The 21,401-nt window shown below is 44.0% G+C and overlaps 1 protein-coding gene across 1 annotated transcript; it reads right to left on the bottom strand.

Moving 5' to 3' along the window:
• Positions 1-849: 849 nt before the first annotated feature.
• On the bottom strand, positions 850-19,754 carry LOC115145650 (zinc finger E-box-binding homeobox protein zag-1-like). The gene is made up of 6 exons (XM_029687172.2): positions 19,257-19,754; positions 18,584-18,708; positions 16,253-16,420; positions 2,927-3,091; positions 2,425-2,536; positions 850-2,200 (listed from the first exon to the last, which is right to left on the bottom strand). Exons 1-6 carry the CDS (start codon positions 19,537-19,539, stop codon positions 1,248-1,250), a joined length of 1,806 nt encoding a protein of 601 aa, XP_029543032.2. The 5' UTR covers positions 19,540-19,754; the 3' UTR covers positions 850-1,247.
• Between the last annotated feature and the right edge of the window lie 1,647 nt (positions 19,755-21,401).

Here is a 21,401-nt window from a genome sequence, read left to right on the forward strand (position 1 = left end):
CTTTTGTAACACAGCTTGCAACTTTAAGGGCCTCTCCTTGGTGAGAACAGTCTGGTGTGCCTTCACATAGTTCGCATTTGTGACGCGCTGTACAGGTGGGGCAGGTGTTCGGCTTGTCCGCGTCCGTCCTAATACTCGGCCTCCCACGTTGTGACCGAGTGACATCAGAGAAGGTAGAAGCAGGAGCTAGCACCCTCAGGTGGAAAAACCCATTCACCAGGCATTAGACAGACTTCCTGTTCGACTTCCACCAGGCGGGTCTCCCACTACACTCTGTGAAGGCTGAAGCCCAGGGTGACCTGCTCTTCTCATCATGGATACTGTGGTGTTTGGAATCATAGGAACAGGAGGGTCTGTCTCTATCAGCCCCAGGTCCTGCTCCATCCCTGCAATGAGACTGTGAAGAGAATGTTCTGGGCTGCAGACTGGATCCCTGACTGGAGCTTCTGTCTCTCTGATGACCACCAGGACTGAGGTTGTTCAGTCCACCTGTCCACTGGTTGTGTTCTATGTAGTGGTTGTGGTGGAGTCTCTGTCCCTCGTGGTTGGGGCCTTTGTTCTGACTCGGGAAGGAAGAGCGACAGCTCCTGATCCATGATCCTGCCCAGTCGCCAGGAACACCGGATCGGCAGGTCTTCATTGACTACAGACTGCAAACAAAGATTATACTGAAAAGCAGAAAACTTAATTTACAAACTCTTTCTTGCATACACAGAAACATGACATTATAAAATCTGAACCACAGTCAAGCCCATCTTGAAAACTGAAGTACCTAACAATATGGAGCCATTAGAGTGTATTCTAAAATATATATATAAAAAAATGATACAAATTAACCAAGTCAGTCAGCAGAGTCAATTTAGAATTTAATTTAAACAAAATAGCAATCACAAGTAGAATAACTTCACTATGGTAACACTACCTTTTATATAAATCTGGTACCATCGCTTTGATAGAATACTTTGGAAAAGGTTCAACATTAGACACATCTTCACTACTTCATGTCAAGTAAACATGAATTAAGATACTATCATTTCCTCATTATAAAACACCAGCATCAAACAGGACAAGGTTCACTTTACATCAGTGAAGCATTTTTACAGACACCATCACACCAACGATCACCATATCATCTACTCTGCCTCATCATACTCATTATTTCCTCAGGTCACCTCATCCAGTTCCCTACTACATCCAAAACGAACATAATTAATTACAAACAAACGAACGAGTACTACATTACATGTCTATACATGGACGATGTGCATTTTCTGCTGGTGTATCCTGAGGTAGCTCCTCTCTGAGAACCTCTTCTCGCAGTGCGTACAGGCAAACGGCCTCTCTCCCGTGTGGACCTTGAGGTGCCTCTTCAGCTGGTGCTGGTGGGAGAACCTCTTCTCACACTGAGAGCAGCTGAAGGGTTTCTCCCCTGTGTGGACCCTCTGATGGCTCTTCAGGTGGCCAGCCCGGGCGAAGCGCATATAACACTGTGTACAGTTGAATGGTTTCTCCCCTGTGTGAGTCCTCTGGTGGATCTCCACCTGTTTGGGAAAACTGAAGGCTTTCCCACAGAATGAACATGGGAAGCGCTTCTCTTTGGCGCTGCCAGATTTACAGATTACGTCTCTACTACTGTCATTTGTCAATGGGATTGTGTAGCCATTTAGTGTTGAGTCACTGGCATTGTCTGAGGTCTGGTTTAACATTAGGAGAGTGTGAGGAGGATGAAGGCCAGGGAGTGTCTGTGTTGTCGCAGGGTCCATGTTCCAGTTGATAGATCCTATAGAAGGCAGGCTGAAGGCAGCACCTGTTAGGGGGTTAACCTGAGGCGCCATCAGTCTCTCTGAATCACCACTATAGGAGCAGGACGGAGCATCACCAGCAGAGTCTGTGTCTGTTCTCTCCAACCGCATACGGACACCTCCCCGACCCTGCAGACCAAATCTACGCCTCGCCCTGGTCTCAGCCAGTCTGTTGTCATGGAGACTAAATTTGGTTGTTGTTTTGTGTTCAACTGTCAGTTTCTGGTTGTGGTTAACGTTCCCCCGCTGAGAGTTGAGGATGCTGTCCCATCCACTGACCTCCATTATATCGCCTCTGGTCCTGGCCTGATCAGTGATGTCTCTTTGGCCTTTGGCTGCACCGGACTGGGAATCCAAGATGGTTGCCCAGTCTCCTCTGTTAGCCTCCAGCCAACCACCTGCAGGAAGAGGTTACAAAATAGACTTCACAAACATGGCAGAGAACATTCTACATATGGATTTTTATTGTCAATTACCTGAGCATTTTCATACATTGTGTTTTTTTGTATGTAAACAAATTTCATTTTATGAATGAAGAAAATTAAGGAAAAATAATAGCCAGGTACATCACTATTTCCATTGAAGATCTATTACTGTATGTAGACTATTATTTCTCCCTTACCTTCCTCCCCCAGCTTTAGTCCACTCAGCAGATCAATACTCTCTGGTTCGTCTTCTATTGTCTCTTCTTTGACAATCAGCAGATCAGGCTTCCCATCCTCCATGTCTACTGACTGTAAGAGATACAGAGTGAAAGGATGTTGGATCAAGAAATCTGAAATGAGCACCCTTCTATGGAGCATCTTCTGATCGGGCATTGAGGGGTTGCTGTGAGTATTATGCAAACGTGTTAGTTGATTTGATTACTTGACCTTCTTTAATGAATGGTTTGATAATTCAAAGGCATGGTCCCACACTACCAGACAATATATCAAAACCAGTGCCCTTATACACAAAGAGTCTCAGAGTAGAAGTGGTGATCGAGGATCAGGTCCCGCACTTGTCTACATAGTCTTGTGATCTAAAATTACAAAACTGATCCTACTTCAGCACTCCTACTCTGAGAGGCTTAGTGGAATACGGCCCAAACTAATACCATTCAGACAGTAGTTCAGTGGGCTCACCTCAGTGAGACTGTGTGTGGTCCTGTGCTGCTCAGCTGGTTCCTCTGTGGGTTCAGAAGGAGGTGTAGTCTTGTTGTCCTCCATGACCATGGTCCCCTCTGGGTTCCATAGAACCTCATCATACCCCTCCTCCTTCACCAGCAGCACCTCTGGACCCTCCTCCTCCTGGAAGAGACGGGTGATACAGATTACACAGATGTACACTCCCTCAGGTATGTACACACACAGATAATTGTCATTGTCATTGCCAACAAAGGGTATATAACAAAGTATTGAGAAACGCTCCAACTTCCGGGTTGGAGCGAGCAGTCGCATCCGCACTTCGGTCTGCAGGTAGTATAACTTTTCATTACATTTCATTATAGTACAACGGTTTGATTTGTCTAATCTTAGCAATTTCTTCTTAGCTAGCTACATAGCCGTCTTTGTATCAAAGATAATTGCGTAATTATCGTATTTCGTCGTCCTAACGTATCTGCCCAGCAGCTAGCCAGCTAGTTAACGCCCACCGTCTACATAGCTAGCTACATAGCCGTCTCTGTATCAAAGATAATTGTGTAGATAATTGTGTAGTCTAGAGCGATTTTCTAGGTTACCTAGCCAGCTATTGTCGTTCTTTTAACGCAACGTAATCAACACTGCTAGCTAGCTAGCCAGCTAGCCCCTGAATCAACAACGCAGCCAGCTATTTGTCGTCCTTAACGTAGGAGACACTGCTAGCTAGCTAACAGCTAGCCAACGTCTACCGATTAGAACTCAACAACCCGGTCGCATTCCGCCTCGCTCCACAGGTAGTATCACATTTTCATTTCATTTCATTACAGTACAACGGTTTGATTTGTTTGATCGTAGCTAGCTACATAGCTAGCTACATAGCCGTCTCTGTATCAAAGATAATTGTGTAGTCTAGAGCGATTTTCTAGGTTACCTAGCCAGCTATTGTCGTTCTTTTACGCAACATAACGTAATCAACAACGCAGCCACTGCCACCTAGCCTACTTCAGCAGTACTGTATCATTTTTTATCATTTTAGTCAATAAGATTCTTGCTACGTAAGCTCAACTTTCTGAACATTCGAGACGTGTAGTCCACTTGTCATTCCAATCTCCTTTGCATTAGCGTAGCCTCTTCTGTAGCCTGTCAACTATGTGTCTGTCTATCCCTGTTCTCTCCTCTCTGCACAGACCATACAAACGCTCCACACCGCGTGGCCGCGGCCACCTAATCTGGTGGTCCCAGCGCGCACGACCCACGTGGAGTTCCAGGTCTCCGGTAGCCTCTGGAACTGCTGATCTGCGGCCAACAAGGCAGAGTTCATCTCAGCCTATGCCTCCCTCCAGTCCCTCGACTTCTTGGCACTGACGGAAACATGGATCACCACAGATAACACTGCTACTCCTACTGCTCTCTCTTCGTCCGCCCACGTGTTCTCGCACACCCGAGAGCTTCTGGTCAGCGGGGTGGTGGCACCGGGATCCTCATCTCTCCCAAGTGGTCATTCTCTCTTTCTCCCCTTACCCATCTGTCTATCGCCTCCTTTGAATTCCATGCTGTCACAGTTACCAGCCCTTTCAAGCTTAACATCCTTATCATTTATCGCCCTCCAGGTTCCTCGGAGAGTTCATCAATGAGCTTGATGCCTTGATAAGCTCCTTTCCTGAGGACGGCTCACCTCTCACAGTTCTGGGCGACTTTAACCTCCCCACGTCTACCTTTGACTCATTCCTCTCTGCCTCCTTCTTTCCACTCCTCTCCTCTTTTGACCTCTCCCTCTCACCTTCCCCCTACTCACAAGGCAGGCAATACGCTCGACCTCATCTTTACTAGATGCTGTTCTTCCACTAACCTCATTGCAACTCCCTCCAAGTCTCCGACCACTACCTTGTATCCTTTTCCCTCTCGCTCTCATCCAACACTTCCCACACTGCCCCTACTCGGATGGTATCGCGCCGTCCCAACCTTCGCTCTCTCTCCCCCCGCTTCTCTCTCCTCTTCCATCCTATCATCTCTTCCCTCTGCTCAAACCTTCTCCAACCTATCTCCTGATTCTGCCTCCTCAACCCTCCTCTCCTCCCTTTCTGCATCCTTTGACTCTCTATGTCCCCTATCCTCCAGGCCGGCTCGGTCCTCCCCTCCCGCTCCGTGGCTCGACGACTCATTGCGAGCTCACAGAACAGGGCTCCGGGCAGCCGAGCGGAAATGGAGGAAAACTCGCCTCCCTGCGGACCTGGCATCCTTTCACTCCCTCCTCTCTACATTTTCCTCTTCTGTCTCTGCTGCTAAAGCCACTTTCTACCACTCTAAATTCCAAGCATCTGCCTCTAACCCTAGGAAGCTCTTTGCCACCTTCTCCTCCCTCCTGAATCCTCTCCCCCTCCCCCTCCTCCCTCTCTGCAGATGACTTCGTCAACCATTTTGAAAAGAAGGTCGACGACATCCGATCCTCGTTTGCTAACACATCCGTCAAACGACACCGCTGGTTCTGCTCACACTGCCCTACCCTGTGCTCTGACCTCTTTCTCCCCTCTCTCTCCAGATGAAATCTCGCGTCTTGTGACGGCCGGCCGTCCAACAACCTGCCCGCTTGACCCTATCCCCTCCTCTCTTCTCCAGACCATTTCCGGAGACCTTCTCCCTTACCTCACCTCGCTCATCAACTCATCCCTGACCGCTGGCTACGTCCCTTCCGTCTTCAAGAGAGCGAGAGTTGCACCCCTTCTGAAAAAACCTACACTCGATCCCTCCGATGTCAACAACTACAGACCAGTATCCCTTCTTTCTTTTCTCTCCAAAACTCTTGAACGTGCCGTCCTTGGCCAGCTCTCCCGCTATCTCTCTCAGAATGACCTTGATCCAAATCAGTCAGGTTTCAAGACTAGTCATTCAACTGAGACTGCTCTTCTCTGTATCACGGAGGCGCTCCGCACTGCTAAAGCTAACTCTCTCTCCTCTGCTCTCATCCTTCTAGACCTATCGGCTGCCTTCGATACTGTGAACCATCAGATCCTCCTCTCCACCCTCTCCGAGTTGGGCATCTCCGGCGCGGCCCACGCTTGGATTGCGTCCTACCTGACAGGTCGCTCCTACCAGGTGGCGTGGCGAGAATCCGTCTCCTCACCACGTGCTCTCACCACTGGTGTCCCCCAGGGCTCTGTTCTAGGCCCTCTCTATTCTCGCTATACACCAAGTCACTTGGCTCTGTCATAACCTCACATGGTCTCTCCTATCATTGCTATGCAGACGACACACAATTAATCTTCTCCTTTCCCCCTTCTGATGACCAGGTGGCGAATCGCATCTCTGCATGTCTGGCAGACATATCAGTGTGGATGACGGATCACCACCTCAAGCTGAACCTCGGCAAGACGGAGCTGCTCTTCCTCCCGGGGAAGGACTGCCCGTTCCATGATCTCGCCATCACGGTTGACAACTCCACTGTGTCCTCCTCCCAGAGCGCTAAGAACCTTGGCGTGATCCTGGACAACACCCTGTCGTTCTCAACTAACATCAAGGCGGTGGCCCGTTCCTGTAGGTTCATGCTCTACAACATCTGCAGAGTACGACCCTGCCTCACACAGGAAGCGGCGCAGGTCCTAATCCAGGCACTTGTCATCTCCCGTCTGGATTACTGCAACTCGCTGTTGGCTGGGCTCCTGCCTGTGCCATTAAACCCCTACAACTCATCCAGAACGCCGCAGCCCGTCTGGTGTTCAACCTTCCCAAGTTCTCTCACGTCACCCCGCTCCTCCGCTCCACTGGCTTCCAGTTGAAGCTCGCATCCGCTACAAGACCATGGTGCTTGCCTACGGAGCTGTGAGGGGAACGGCACCTCAGTACCTCCAGGCTCTGATCAGGCCCTACACCCAAACAAGGGCACTGCGTTCATCCACCTCTGGCCTGCTCGCCTCCCTACCACTGAGGAAGTACAGTTCCCGCTCATCCCAGTCAAAACTGTTCGCTGCTCTGGCCCCCCAATGGTGGAACAAACTCCCTCACGACGCCAGGACAGCGGAGTCAATCACCACCTTCCGGAGACACCTGAAACCCCACCTCTTTAAGGAATACCTAGGATAGGATAAAGTAATCCTTCTCACCCCCCTTAAAAGATTTAGATGCACTATTGTAAAGTGGCTGCTCCACTGGATGTCATAAGGTGAATGCACCAATTTTTAAGTCGCTCTGGATAAGAGCGTCTGCTAAATGACTTAAATGTAATGTAAATGTTATTGACCAAATACTTATTTTTCCACCATAATTTCCAAATAAATTCATAAAAAATTCTACAATGTGATTTTCTGGATTTTCCCCCCCTCATTTTGTCTATCATAGTTGATGTGTACCTATGGTGAAAATTACAGGCCTCTCTCATATTTTTAAGTGGGAGAACTTGCACAATTGGTGGCTGACTAAATACTTTTTTGCCCCACTGTAAATATGATGTTGTGGGTAAATATGAGTCAGCTATGAAGTCAAGTCAACATCATACAAACCTGACTAAACTATATTGACGTGTTCGTTAGTATGTGTGTACACTACACAGTGCATTTGGAAAGTATCCAGATTCCTTGACTTTTTCCACATTTTGTTACGTTAGTTTTATTCTCAAATGTATTCAATTGTTTTTTTCCTCAATCTCCACACAATACCCCATAATGACAAAGGTTTAGACATTTTTGCAAATGTATAAACAACTGTTTTACATAAGTATTCAGACCCTTTACTCAGTACTTTGTTGAAGCACCTTTGGCAGCAATTACAGCCTTGCGTCTTCTTGAGTATGACGTTACAAGCTTGGCGCACCTATACTTGGGGAGTTTCTTCTCTGCAGATACTCTCAAGCTCTGTCAGGTTAGATGGGGAGCATCCCTGCACAGTTATTTTCAGGTCTCTCCAGAGATGTTCGATCGGCTTCATGTCCGGGCTCTGGCTCGGCCACTCAAGGATATTCAGAGACTTGTCCCGAAGCCACTCCTGCGTTGTCTTGGCTGTGTGCTTAGGGTCAGTGTCCTGTTGGAAGGTGAACCTTCGCCTCAGTCGGAGGTCCTGAGCGCTCTGGAACAGGTTTTCATCAAGGATCTCTGTGCTCCGTTCATCTTTCCCTCGATCCTGAATAGTCTCCCAGTCCCGGCTGCTGAAGAACATCCCCAAGGCATGATGCTGCCACCAACATGCTTCACCGTAGGGATGGTGCCAGGTTTCCTCCAGATGTGACTCTTGGTTTCATCAGACCAGAGAATCTGGTTTCTCATGGTCTGAGAGTTAAACCCTACCTCTTAAATGAATCCTACCCCCCACCTAAAAATAAATACCAAAAGACGCCTCACAAGTCCTCAACTGGCAGCTTCATTAAATAGTATTCGCAAAACACCAGTCTCAACGTCAACAATGAAGAGGTGACTCCGGGTTGCTGGCCTTCTAGGCAAAGTTGCAAAGAAAAAGCCATATCTCAGACTGGCCAATAAAAAGAAAAGATGGGCAAAATAACAGACACTGGACAGAGGAACTCTGCCTAGAAGGCCAGCACCGGGGCCTCCCACTCTTTCTATTCTGGTTAGAGCCAGTTTGCACTGTTCTGTGAAGGGAGTAGTACACAGCGTTGTACGATATCTTCAGTTTCTTGGCAATTTATCGCATGGAATAGCATTCATTTCTCAGAACAAGAATAGACTGATGAGTTTCATCAGAAAGTAATTTGTTTCTGGCCATTTTGAGCCTGTAATCAAACCTATAAATGCTGATGCTCCAGATAATCAACTAGTCTAAAGAAGGCCAGTTTTATTGCTTCTTTAAATCAGAACAACAGTTTTCAGCTGTGCTAACATAATTGCAAAACGGTTTTCTAATGATCAATTAGCTTTTTAAAATTATAAACTTGGATTAGCTAACACAACGTGCCATTGGAACACAGGAGTGATGGCTGCTGTAAATATTTCCAGCTACAATAGTAATTTACTGTATTTCTGATCAATTTGATGTTATTTCAACGGACAAAAAAATGTGCTTTTCTTTCAAAAACAAGGACATTTCTAGGTAACCCCAAACTTTTGAACGGTAGTGTATCTCATCAGCCACCTGGTGGAAGGGACTTTGCGGATCTGAGGCTCTTTCCCCTGTTGCCTCCATCATCCTCCACATCCCACCAACATCAGCCGCCTCAGAGCACAATGGTCCTTGTTTGGGAACACACACACCAAAGCACATAACAGGCTGACCAATTGAAAAATTGGTGGCCATCCGGGCAAATTTGAGGTTTTTGAGCCTGACAACGAGCCATCCTCAACAAGGTTGGAAAGTGACAGTGAAGATGAGGCCTCAGAGTCTGAAGTTCAGGAGGTGGACATTGAGGAGGTTTAAGCAGAAGACATGAAAGCCTGAGAGGAAGACAACCAAAGCTTTAGTTTCTAGACTATCATTTTACAGATGTATGTTAAAAGTTTTTGGGAGATGCGATGGATCATTGGGGATCATTCAATATTCCCTTTCTTTTGTTGTTCTGTCAAATCCCCGAGCTGACAAGGTACAAATCTGTCGTTCTGCCCCTGAACAGGTAGTTAACCCACTGTTCCTAGGCCGTCATTGAAAATAAGAATTTGTTCTTAACTGACTTGCCTAGTAAAATAAAAGGTCAAATAAATAAATTACATATGAATCTTTAAATAGACATTTAATAAGTTTGAAGGAACAAAGGAAAGGAACAAAGTGAAAGTGAATGGTAAGTGGCTTTCAGATAGCACTAATGCAATATCTTAGTAATTTGAAGAGGGAGGCCGATATCTAGTATTTGGGTTAGAGATAAGCTTCCTGTGGAACAGCTAGCCGCCAGTACTCACTGAAAAAAAAACTGTCTGTAAGGGACACAGTGGGAAAATCTGTGAATAATTGAAATGACACGTTTATGACAATTTCCAATTATTATTCTATAGTTTGGCTAGCACCAGTGATTTAAGTAAGAAGGTAATATAATTTAAAACAGCCTGTTTCCATTACGTGGAACTGTGTCCAGAATTGAAGTAGATCCAAGTAAATGTTTTTAGTCACGAATATTGAGCTGATAAGCCAGCACCAACTTTTTGAAGGTCCTAGTAGATTTGCTAAACAACAGGTTCCTTATTTTGACCATTTTATGTCCCAGGGACAGTTTGTACAGAACTGTATGTCAACGCAACAGGTCAAAATGACAATGGTAACAAGAGACAGGCTCTGGGATTTTTAACTTTAGAAGAGGCCTATTCAGCTTGACTGCTAGCTAAGGCCTGGCCATTTTGTTTGTTTTTACCCTACAAGTTTTACCACACACAAGCCAGCACCCACACAACCCACTTGTTAATTAATATTTGTTAGTGGTTTGTACTCTGATTTATTGTGTGGGGTCTTTTTATTTTTGTTTTAGTGGTTTTTCACGGGTTAGAAATTATGCAACTTAAAGGGTACACAAATAAACATTTTGGAAGTTAAACTTTTTAGAGTTCTGGTTGCACACTTAAATAATCTTGATATGAAATGTACTGAAAAACTAAACCTGGTACACAGAATGTTTGAAATATCTTTATCTTTAAATAATGTCTGAGGTACAGCGGAAACAAACACTCACTTAATGGGTTGAATGACCTCTGACCTCACTTTCTGGTGAAGCCTGATCACCCTCACTAGAAAGACTGGAGATATTGGGTGACATTTAAATGTACTATGGAAACAATAATAATTAAGAGGAAGTTTTATAATTTATCATCAACAGTCCTGTGTGTGATTCAGAACACGAGAAGGAGAGAGAGAGTGTGCTGCCCCTGAATGAGGGACATCTGTCTCTAGTCTATTTTTTATTAAGTTAAGATGGAATCATCAAGGGAAAAGGCAGTGTTGGTTTTTTTGGACGCATGAATCACGATGTGAGTCGTGTCCAAAGGGGGAATTACCAGTCCCCTGTGGCCCTTTGGTAAATATGCAAATAGATTTTCTTCACATGCCTGCTTGTAAAAGGAAAAAATGTGTTGGTAATGGTTGACAGTTACTCAAATGGATTAAAGTTTTCCCCACATCAAGTGATATGTATATTGCTGTTGTTTTTGTTTTCTTTGTTTTTTTGTCTTGCTTCAATAACAAATTTCACCAGATTGGGTCTGCTGGATGGTCGGGATTTCTGCCTAAGGATTAGCCCTCAACTCCCTGACCCTGTAACTCTGTAGTGAGATCGCCAAGATAAGGGAGTATAAACCAATTTGGAAAAAAAAAAGTAAAACGGTGTTATTTTCTTTGACATTTGACACTCAATTCGTATTTGGTAGCATTGCCTTTAAATTGCTTAACTTGGGTCAAACGTTTTGGGTAGCCTTCCACAAGCTTCCCACAATAAGTTGGGTGAATTGTGGCCCATTCCTCCTGACAGAGCTGGTGTAACTGAGTTAGTTTTGTTGGCCTCCTTGCTCACACACGCTTTTTCAATTCTGCCCACAAATTTTCTATAGGATTGAAGTCAGGGCTTTGTGATGGCCACTCCAATACCTTGACTTTGTTGTCCTTAAGCCATTTTGCCACAACTTTGGAAGTATGCTTGGGGTCATTGTTCATTTGGAAGATCCATTTGTGACCCAGCTTTAACTTCCTGACTGATGTCTTGAGATGTTGCTTCAATATATCCACATAATATTCCTTCTTCATAATGCCATCTATTTTGTGAAGTGCGCAAGTCCCTTCTGCAGCATAGCACCCCCACAACATGATGCTGCTACCCCCGTGCTTCACGGTTGGGATGGTGTTCTTCAGCTTGCAAGCATCCCCCTTTTTCCTCCAAACATAACGATGGCCGTTATGGCCAAACAGTTCTATTTTTGTTTTATCACACCAAAGGACATTTCTCCAAAAAGTACGATCTTTGTCCCCATGTTCAGTTGCAAACCGTAGTCTGGCTTTTTTATGGTGGTTTTGGAGCAGTGGCTTCTTCCTTGCTGAGTGGCCATTCAGGCTATGTCGATATAGGACTCGTTTTACTGTGGATATAGATACTTTTGTACCCGTTTCCTCCAGCATCTTCACAAGGTCCTTTGCTGCTGTTCTGGGATTGATTTGCACTTTTCGCACCAAATTACGTTAATCTCTAGGAGACAGAACGCGTCTCCTTCCTGAGCGGTATGACGGCTGCGTGGTCCCATGGTGTTTATACTTGCGTACTATTGCTTGTACAGATGAACGTGGTACCTTCAGGCGTTTGGAAATTGCTCCCAAGGATGAACCAGAATTGTGGAGGTTTACAATTTATTTTCTGAGGTCTTGGCTGATTTCTTTTGATTTTCCATTGATGTCAAACAAATAGGCACTGAGTTTGAAGGTAGGCCTTGAAATACATCCACAGGTACACCTCCAATTGACTCAAATGATGTCAATTAGTCTATTAGATGCTTCTAAAGCATGACATCATTTTTTTTAAATTTCCAAGCTGTTTAAAGGCACAGTCAACTTAGTGTATGTAAATTTCTGACCCACTGGAATTATGATACAGTGAATTAAAAGTGAAATAATCCGTCTGTAAACAATTGTTGGAAAAATTACTTGTGTCATGCACAAAGTAGATGTCCTAACCGACTTGCCAAAACTATAATTTGCTAACAAGAAATGTGAAGTTTTAATGACTCCAACCTAAGTGTAAGTAAACTTCTGACTTCAACTGTATGAAGCGAAGGTTAAGTTAAAACATTCTACTGCAATGGTTTTAAAAGTACAACCCAGAAAGAAGGGTTTGAAATGATAAAGTGTCCGGTTTAATGTGTTGATTTCCTTTACTTTATTATAAATATGATATAGAAGCTAAAATCTAATGCTTACCTTAAAATGTAACGATTATTGTCCCACAAGTGAGAATGTGATAGACATTTTTAAGTGTGTGCTTTTCTAATAACCAATTTCTTGGTTCATGCAAGTGACTGGTTGAACGAATCCTCACTATCAGTATCTGAATTTGGCAGTACCCCCAGAACCTTGTTTAGAGAAAGGGATCTCTCAGTTTCAAGGTTTCAGCTTAGAGAGAAGTCACATGAGGTATTGGTCTGTCACATGCATGAAAATAAACAATGATTCATTTAAGATTGACTTTGAGTCTCCCTGTGTAAAAGTTTCTACGACGGTGTCACTGTCGGTCACCTCAAATCTTTCTCTCGACCTGTGTGCACCTACGTTGTAAACGTTCATTCATAGGCTAGCTTGTAGCAACCTCATGATGGGTATAGAGTAACACATTGTAGCCTAAACCTATCGATGTTACATTGAACTGGGTGAATGGAATATGAATGACTGCCATCCAATATGCTGTAATATAAATAAGGCCATGCTCGTAAAAAAATATAATTGACCTCCCTCATCTTAAACGACATTGACCGCCACTGGTATTCATTGTATTCTTACGGCTTGCTACAGCATTGTGACCTGCCGAGGTCTAAGCAGCGTGCTTTGGCTCCGAGCCTCATGAGTTCTCGCCCAGTGCTGGGTGATCTAGTGGCAAGCCTGAGCCTACATTAGGCCCACAAGTGAATTGCATTTATTTCAATGTTTTCAAGAAGTAAAACAAATAGTCTGATAATTGACTATCCAGAGAAAAGTGTCTCAGCTCATCAAAATCATCTTGGGATAGGCTCAAACATCTTGACAGCTTTACAAAATGAACTATTAAGTCCACACAATACACACTTTCAATCCACACCAAAGACAATAACTAAATTGACAAATTATACACAGCCTAACTATAAAACGTAGGCGAGCATCCACACTGGAGGAAAATGTATCGTTCTACAGTAGGTTCTACATGTCAATCAACTGATTGCCCAAATCAGCTCATCAACTCAGCCAGGGACACAAAATGCAGCCTATTATCTGTTTTCACACCTTTCATAATGTGACAATGGATAGGCTAAAAGCCTATTTATGCTCGATCTGAAAATGTGGTCGGAGGCTCCGTATTGGATGTGTGAAGCAATTGCGGTGCCTACGGAAGCATGCAGAGGCCAAATTAAGCTCTGTACCGCATCGCCTTGCGCCTCCCAAATTTTGTAACAATGCAGAGGGCTCCGTATATCTCCGCATTGACATGATTGGCTGACGGTAGGTGGGCGGCGGAAGGTCCTGTATAAACACAAACTCACTTCCTTGACAAGTTCCTTCATAACAGCTCTGCTCCGTGAAGCACAAAAAGTATGAATTCCCTGACTTCTGCAGAGGCCGTATCACCGTAAATGCTACACGGCCAATGCAGATGTCGGATTGACCATGCAGCGCCTTTTACGGGTAGCCTACAGAATTTAGACGATTGGAATATAATCAAATGGCATATTGTAACCAGTGTCTGTCCTCGGTCCAACAGTTGAATAAAACAATTATACATTTCCTTTACTACCCAGTGTTAAAACTAACAAATTCCTAGGTGTTTTCATTGACGAAAAAATAAACTGGGCAAATCCCACTTAATTTGTCTGCAATAAAATTGCGAGAGATATTTGTGTCATCAGACGAATTCAACATCTCATCTCAAGTAAAATAATATTAAATCTGTAATACACCTTAATGCATCCTTAAGTTGCAATATAGTCTAGGCCCCTCAAACTCAACTCTGGAGCCAGTTGTGCTGTATTTCTTTCTCCATTGTTCCCCTCTACTCACAGACAGATTTAGACCTGGAACAACAGGTGGGTGCAATTAATTATCAGGTAGAACAGAAAATCAGCAGGCTCTGGACCTCGTAGGGTAAGAGTTGAATAGCCCTGGTCTAGGCCAATACTTACAAAAGTAACCTTAACATATTAAGTCTCCGAAAACGTTTTGTGATGCCTGCAACTCATTTCAGACAGTCGTGCCAGTTCCTCTCCACTTTTCCATTGCTTTCAAGTTCTTAATATTCATGACATCAACCAACTTAAAATCTGTATGCATTTCAATAAAATAAAAAAAACGTACTCCCCGTTTCTTTTCAACTAAAAAAAATACGTACTCCCTGTTTCTTTTCAATCACTATTCACATTTAATACTCAGGTCCACCACTACTCCACAAGAACTGGCACAAACTAGGCCGATTTTTTATCTCCTAGAGGTCCATTTTTTAGAACAGTCTTCCGGAACACCTCAAGCACTTATTTATAGGCTTATATATCACACAATATCTGGATGCAATATTCTACCCACAAATATTCAACACTGAAATCTGTTTCTATCATTATTCTAAATGCATCTGTGGATCTTTTCTGCTGATAACACTGAAAATTAATCTATGTTTTTAATGCTGGGTTTGATCTAAACGCCAGATGCTATAGAGTGGAATGGTTATTTTCTATGTTACATAGTGGAATGGTGTTTCTGCTGGTGTATGCTGAGGTTGCCCTTCTCTGAGAACCTTTTCTTGCAGTGCGTACAGGCAAATGGCCTCTCTCCAGTGTGGACCTTCAGGTGCATCTTCAGCTGGTCCTGGCGGGAGAACCTCTTCTCACAATGGGGGCAGCTGTAGGGTTTCTCCCCTGTGTGGACCCTCTGGTGCCTCTTCAGGTGACAAGCCTGGGAAAAGCACATATGACACTGGGTACAGCTGAAGGGTTTCTCCCCTGTGTGGACCCTCTGGTGGATCGCCACCTTCTGGGGGCAGCGGAAGCCTTTGTTACAGAACATGCAGAGGAACCGTTTCTCTTTACTATTTCCTGATGTTGCTCCCCCTCCACGAGCCATGGCCCTTTGGTCATTTGAGTTAAACACCTGATCGAAAACGACGCAGCCGTGTGAATCGGAAGGTGCCATCGACGTGGACAATGGGTCACGATCCCTGAATGCGTGTAAAGGGGAGTGGGTGACAACATTTATATTTGTGTCTAAGCTTTCTCTGTAATCTAAGAAATCTCTGCCCTGTGAGTGTCCGTCTCCTAGGTGACTATCTGCATTCCATGTGGGAGGAGCGTCGCCCTCCACTTTCACCTCGTCTACCACTACAACCTCCCGTTTCTTATCTAGGCACCCTTCAGAGTATACACTACTACTGTACTGGTTACAGTCCCCTCTAAACAGATGAGTCTGTGTCTCTAAACTCAAGGATATGTTGCCAGGGTCCATCTCTGTAGCGTAAGAACAAGACAGGTCATCAACACCAGTGTCTAACGCGTCACCATCTCCACAGGAAAGAACCGTTCTCTGGCTCTGGTGAAATACCGGTAAGTACTCTGAGCTGGAAGCAGGAGGACAGCCCAGTGGCCCCAGCGTCTCGGAGTCTGATCTGTGGTCAGATTCTGTGGGTAAGAGCCTGTGTGTTACAGTTAAAGTCTTAGTGTCGGTCTCTGACTTGAGGACGTTGTTCGGCGTTCCACTGACCTCCGTGATGCTGTGTCGTGTCCTGGGCTGAGGCGAGGCGGAGGGGTCCTCCCTGGATACAGGGGGCGCTCCAGTCAATCCAGTCTGGACGTCTCTTCTGTGTCTTGTGTCCTCCCTTTCAATTCTCTCCTGCTTGACCCCAGGACCTGAATCCTCTGTATCTGCAGACTGACACAAAAAGAGTGGAGGTTACTGGTACATGAGTGGAATTGGATAACAATGTCGTAGGGAAGTCTCACAAGCTCCCCTATTGCAGATAAATAAGGATGTACAGTACCAGTCAAAAGTTTGGACACACCTACCGTACTCATTCAAGGGTTTTTCTTTATTTTTACTATTTTATACATTGTAGAATAATAGTGAAGACACCAAAACTATTAAATAACACATATGGAATCATGTAGTAACCAAAAAGTGTTCAATTAAAATATATTTTATATTTGAGAGTCTTCAAAGTAGCCTTGATGACAGCTTTGCACAAGCTTGGCACTCTCTCAACCAGCTTCATGAGGTAGTCACCTAGAATACATTTCAATTAACATGTGTGCCTTGTTAAAAGTTCATTTGTGGAATTTCTTTCCTTAATGCGTTTGAGCCAATCAGTTGTGTTGTGACATGGTAGGGGGTATACAGAAGATAAGACCTTTTTGGTAGAAGACCAAGTCCATATTATGGCAAGAACAGCTCAAATAAGCATTACTTTAAGACAGGTCAATCAATACGGAACATTTCAAGAGCTTTTAAAGTTTCTTCAAGTGCAGTTGCGCTATGATGAAATTGGCTTTCATGAGGACCGCCACAGGAAGACACCTTTGCTGCAAAGGATAAGTTCATTAGTTCCCAGCTTCAGAAATTGCAGCCCAAATGTCATAAGGTGAATGCACCAATTTGTAAGTCGCTCTGGATAAGAGCGTCTGCTAAATGACTTAAATGTAAATGTTAAATGTAAATAAATGCTTCACAGAGTTTAAGTAACAGACATCAACTGTTCAGAGGAGACTGCGTGAATTTGTATTTTTCCTTTATGCATGTCAGTTAAGAACAAATTCTTATTTTCAATGACAGCCTAGGAACAGTGAAATGTTCCATATTGACTGACCTTCATGTCTTAACTGCCTTGTTCAGGGGCTCAACGACAGATTTTGTACCTTGTCAGCTCGGGGATTCGATCTTGCAACCTTCCGGTTACTAGTCCAACGCTCTAACCACTAGGCTACCTGCCGCCCCATGAATCAGGCCTTCATGGTCGAATTGCTGCAAAGAAACTACAATTAAAGGACACCAACAAGAAGAAGAGACTTGCTTGGGCCAAGAAACACAGGAAATGGACATCAGACTGGTGGAAATCTGTCCTTTGGTCTGATGAGTCCAAACTTTAGATTTTTGGTTCCAACTGCCGTATCTTTGAGTCGCAGAGTAGGTGAACAGATGATCTCCGCATGTGTGGTTCCCACCGTGAAGCATGGAGGAGGTGTGATGTTTGGGGGTGCTTTGCTGGTGACACTCAGTGATTTATTTAGAATTCAAGGCACACTTAACCAGCATGGCTACCACAGCATTCTGCAGCGAATTGCCATCCCATCTGGTTTGCGTTTAGTGGGACAATGACCCAACACACCTCCAGGCTAAGTAAGGGCTATTTGAACAAGAAGGAGAGAGATTGAGTGCTGCATCAGACAACCTGGCCTCCACAATCACCTGACCTCAACCCAATTGAGATGGTTTGGGATGAGTTGGACCGCAGAGTAAAGGAAAAGCATCCAACAAGTGTTCAGCATATGTGGGAACTCCTTCAAAACTGTTGGAAAAGCATTCCATCTGAAGCTGGTTGAGAGAATGCAAAGCTGTCATCAAGGCAAAGGTTGGCTACTTTGAAGAATCTCAAATATAAAATATATTTTGATTTGTTTAACACTTTTTTGGTTACTACACGATTCCATATGTGTTATTTTATAGTTTGATGTCTTCACTATTATTCTACAATGTATAAAATAGTAAAAATAAAGAAAAACCCTTGAATGAGTAGGTGTGTCCAAACTTACGACTGGTACTGTACATGTAAATAGTTTGATGGGAGCCTTTCTGAAATAAACCTGCCACATTTGATGTTTTAATTTAATTTGACCTTTATTTAACTAGGCAAGTCAGTTAAGAACAAATTCTTATTTTCAATGACGGCCTAGGAACAGTGGGTTAACTGCCTGTTCAGGGGCAGAACGACAGATTTGTATCTTGTCAGCTCGGGGGTTTGAACTTGCAACCTTCCGGTTACTAGTCCAACGCTCTAACCACTAGGCTACCCTGTACTGTATGTAATACTATTACACTAACCTCTATCATGATAATGTGCTGGGTTGAGGTTCCACTCCCCTCATCAACAGTGATTGGTTGGTCATCTCTCCATGTATTGTGTCCTGTTGGCTTCACAAAGCTCCTGTGGCCTCCAGTGAGATGTCCTTCACCATCGATTAATTGGGGGGAAAAAAGGTGGTTTGATTAGCTACTGTCAATGCTCAATGGTATATTGTACACTATTGACAATGTCTAGAATTGGCAAGGATATAAGGTAACACCTCATAACTTATTGATATACTATTTATAGGTTGATTGCATGAAACATAATCATCATATTGTTTTCATTGAGTAAATAATAGGAAATGCAGTAAATCAAGAATCTGGTATGAATATGATAGTGTCTTTGCACTAGATAAGTAATCATAGGAATTATTGCATAGTATTCAAAAACTGATCATCACCCAATTCTGGGTAACACATGTAAAAAACACGTGCAAGACAGGCACAAAGCTATACATGAACCGTGACAAACTGCGCAGCCTCGGCCTTCCGGGAAATATTGTGTCTTTGTGCAAGACAGCTAAGTAAGTAATCAGGGGAAGTATTGCATACTATCCAAAAACTGACAAAGACAAAATTCTGGGTAATACATCTGAACACATGCGCAGACGGGAACGGGGCGATAGCCACGGTCTTGTGCAAAATGTACCTCTGGGCATTCCTCTGTATCGGTCGACGATCTTGACACTAATGGGACGACTGGCGAGGACGCGCTCTCGCATTGTCCTCTCTGCGCGCTCCCGTGTCACCTTCTGTTCCAATAGCTGTAATTTCCTCCGCAATGTCCTGTTTTCTTTCTGGCTTTGAGTTATTTCCAAACGAAACACTGCATAGTCGTCGTCTACGAGTTTACATATGTCTGCCACGGCTGTATTCGCTAGCACCTCCATAATGGAGGCTATTTGAGAGTGAAAAGCCATACAGTTAGCCATTGTTAGCAGCTAGCTAGCGTTACCTAGATACAATCTATCAAACAAATCCTGTCTGCAATGCGAATTAAACACTACCTTGGGTAAGTATATGATGCTGTGCCGTTAAATGAGTCATATTTTGAGTTCCAGGGTGTTCATAAACGTCTAAATGACAATAAAAACGCTAATGTGGAAATTGTTCTTCGTCACTGTTCACTTCCGTTTTCTTCAGTTTCACAGTTTCTAATACCATAGAGGAAGAGACAGGCCCAACTCGGCAGAAAGTCTGTCTCCTTCCAGCAGGTGGCGTTTTTTCGTTGTTTCGCCAATCAAGCAAGGAGTGGTTAGATATGGTCAATGAGAGTTGAATTTGGTCAACAAAAAATGTTATGACTATGTGGGTTTATTTGATCGAATATACGTTTCGTAATGCTTAAGTTGTTACGAATGTACTGATATAAGTAGGACACGTGACGTCCCGGCAATTCGGAGAAAAACCACTTTATATCAAATCAAATTGTATTGGTCACATACACATGGTTAGCAGATGTTATTGTGAGTGTAGCTAAATGCTTGTGCTTCTAGTTCCGACAGTGCAGCAATGTCTAACAAGTAATATCTAACAATTCCACAACAAATACCTAATACTAACGAATCTAAGTAAAGGAAATGATTTTTTATGTTTAAATTTAACATTTATTTAACTAGGTAAGACAGTTATGAACAAATTCTTATTTACAATGACGGCCTACCAAAAAGCCTCATGCGGGGACGGGGCTGGGATAACATTCTTATTATAAAATGCAAATAGGACAAAACACATGACAAAAGAGACAACACAACATAAAGAGAGACCTAAGACAACAACATAGCAACACAACATGACAACAAACATGGTACAAACATTATTGGCCACAGACAACAGCACAAAGGGCAAGAAGGTAGAGACAACGATACATCACACAAAGCAGCCACAACTGTCTGTAAGAGTGTCCATGAAGAGATGGAGATAAAAACTGTCCAGTTTATAAATATATGGATGAGCAATGTCAGAGCGGCATGGGCTAAGATACAATAAATAGAATACAGTATATACATATGAGATGAGTAATACACGATATGTACATATTATTACAATGGATTATTAAAGTGACTAGTGTTCCATTTATTAAAGTGGCCAATGATTTAAAGTCTTATGTATCCAGCAGCCTCTGTGTTAGTGATGGCTGTTTAACAGTCTGATGGTCTTGAGATAGAAGCTGTTTTTCAGTCTCTTGGTCTCAGCTTTGATGCACCTGTACTGACCTCATCTTCTGAATGGTAGTGGGGTGAACAGGCAGTGGCTCGGGTGGTTGTTATCCTTGATCTTTTTGGCCTTCTTGTGACATCGGGTGCTGTAGGTGTGTTGGAGGGCAGGTAGTTTGCCCCGGTGATGTGTTGTGCAGACCCCCCTTCCCCCCCCACCCTCTGGAGAGCCCTGCGGTTGTGGGCGGTGCAGTTGCTGTACCAGGCAGTGATACAGTCAGACAGGATGCTCTCAATTGTGCATCTGTAGAAGTTTGAGGGTTTTAGGTGACAAGCCAAATTTCTTCAGCCTCCTGAGGTTGAAGAGGCGGTGTGGCACCTTCTTCGCCACACTGTCTGTGTGGGTGGACCATTTCAGTTTGTCAGTGATATGTACGCAGAGGAACTTTCCACCTTCTCCACTACTGTCCCGTCAATGTGGATAGGGGGGTGCTTCCTCTGCTGTTTCCTGAAGTCCACGATCATCTCCTTTGTTTTCTTGACGTTAAGTGAGAGGTTGTTTTCTTGACACCACATTCCAAGAGCCCTCATCTCCTCCCTGTAGGCTGTCTCGTCGTTGTTGATTATCAAGCCTACTA

Source organism: Oncorhynchus nerka, linkage group LG18, assembly GCF_034236695.1.
Source record: "Oncorhynchus nerka isolate Pitt River linkage group LG18, Oner_Uvic_2.0, whole genome shotgun sequence".
NCBI classification, from domain to species: Eukaryota; Metazoa; Chordata; class Actinopteri; order Salmoniformes; family Salmonidae; genus Oncorhynchus; species Oncorhynchus nerka.

Excerpts from the sequence above, each read along its gene's own strand:
- LOC115145650 (XM_029687172.2), bottom strand. The coding sequence starts at position 19,539 with ATGGCTAACTGTATGGCTTTTCACTCTCAAATAGCCTCCATTATGGAG. Across the intron at positions 16,421-18,583 it reads AGCACATTATCATGATAGAG|TCTGCAGATACAGAGGATTC; the intron begins GTTAGTGTAATA and ends TTTTTGTGTCAG. Across the intron at positions 2,201-2,424 it reads ACTAAAGCTGGGGGAGGAAG|GTGGTTGGCTGGAGGCTAAC; the intron begins GTAAGGGAGAAA and ends CTCTTCCTGCAG.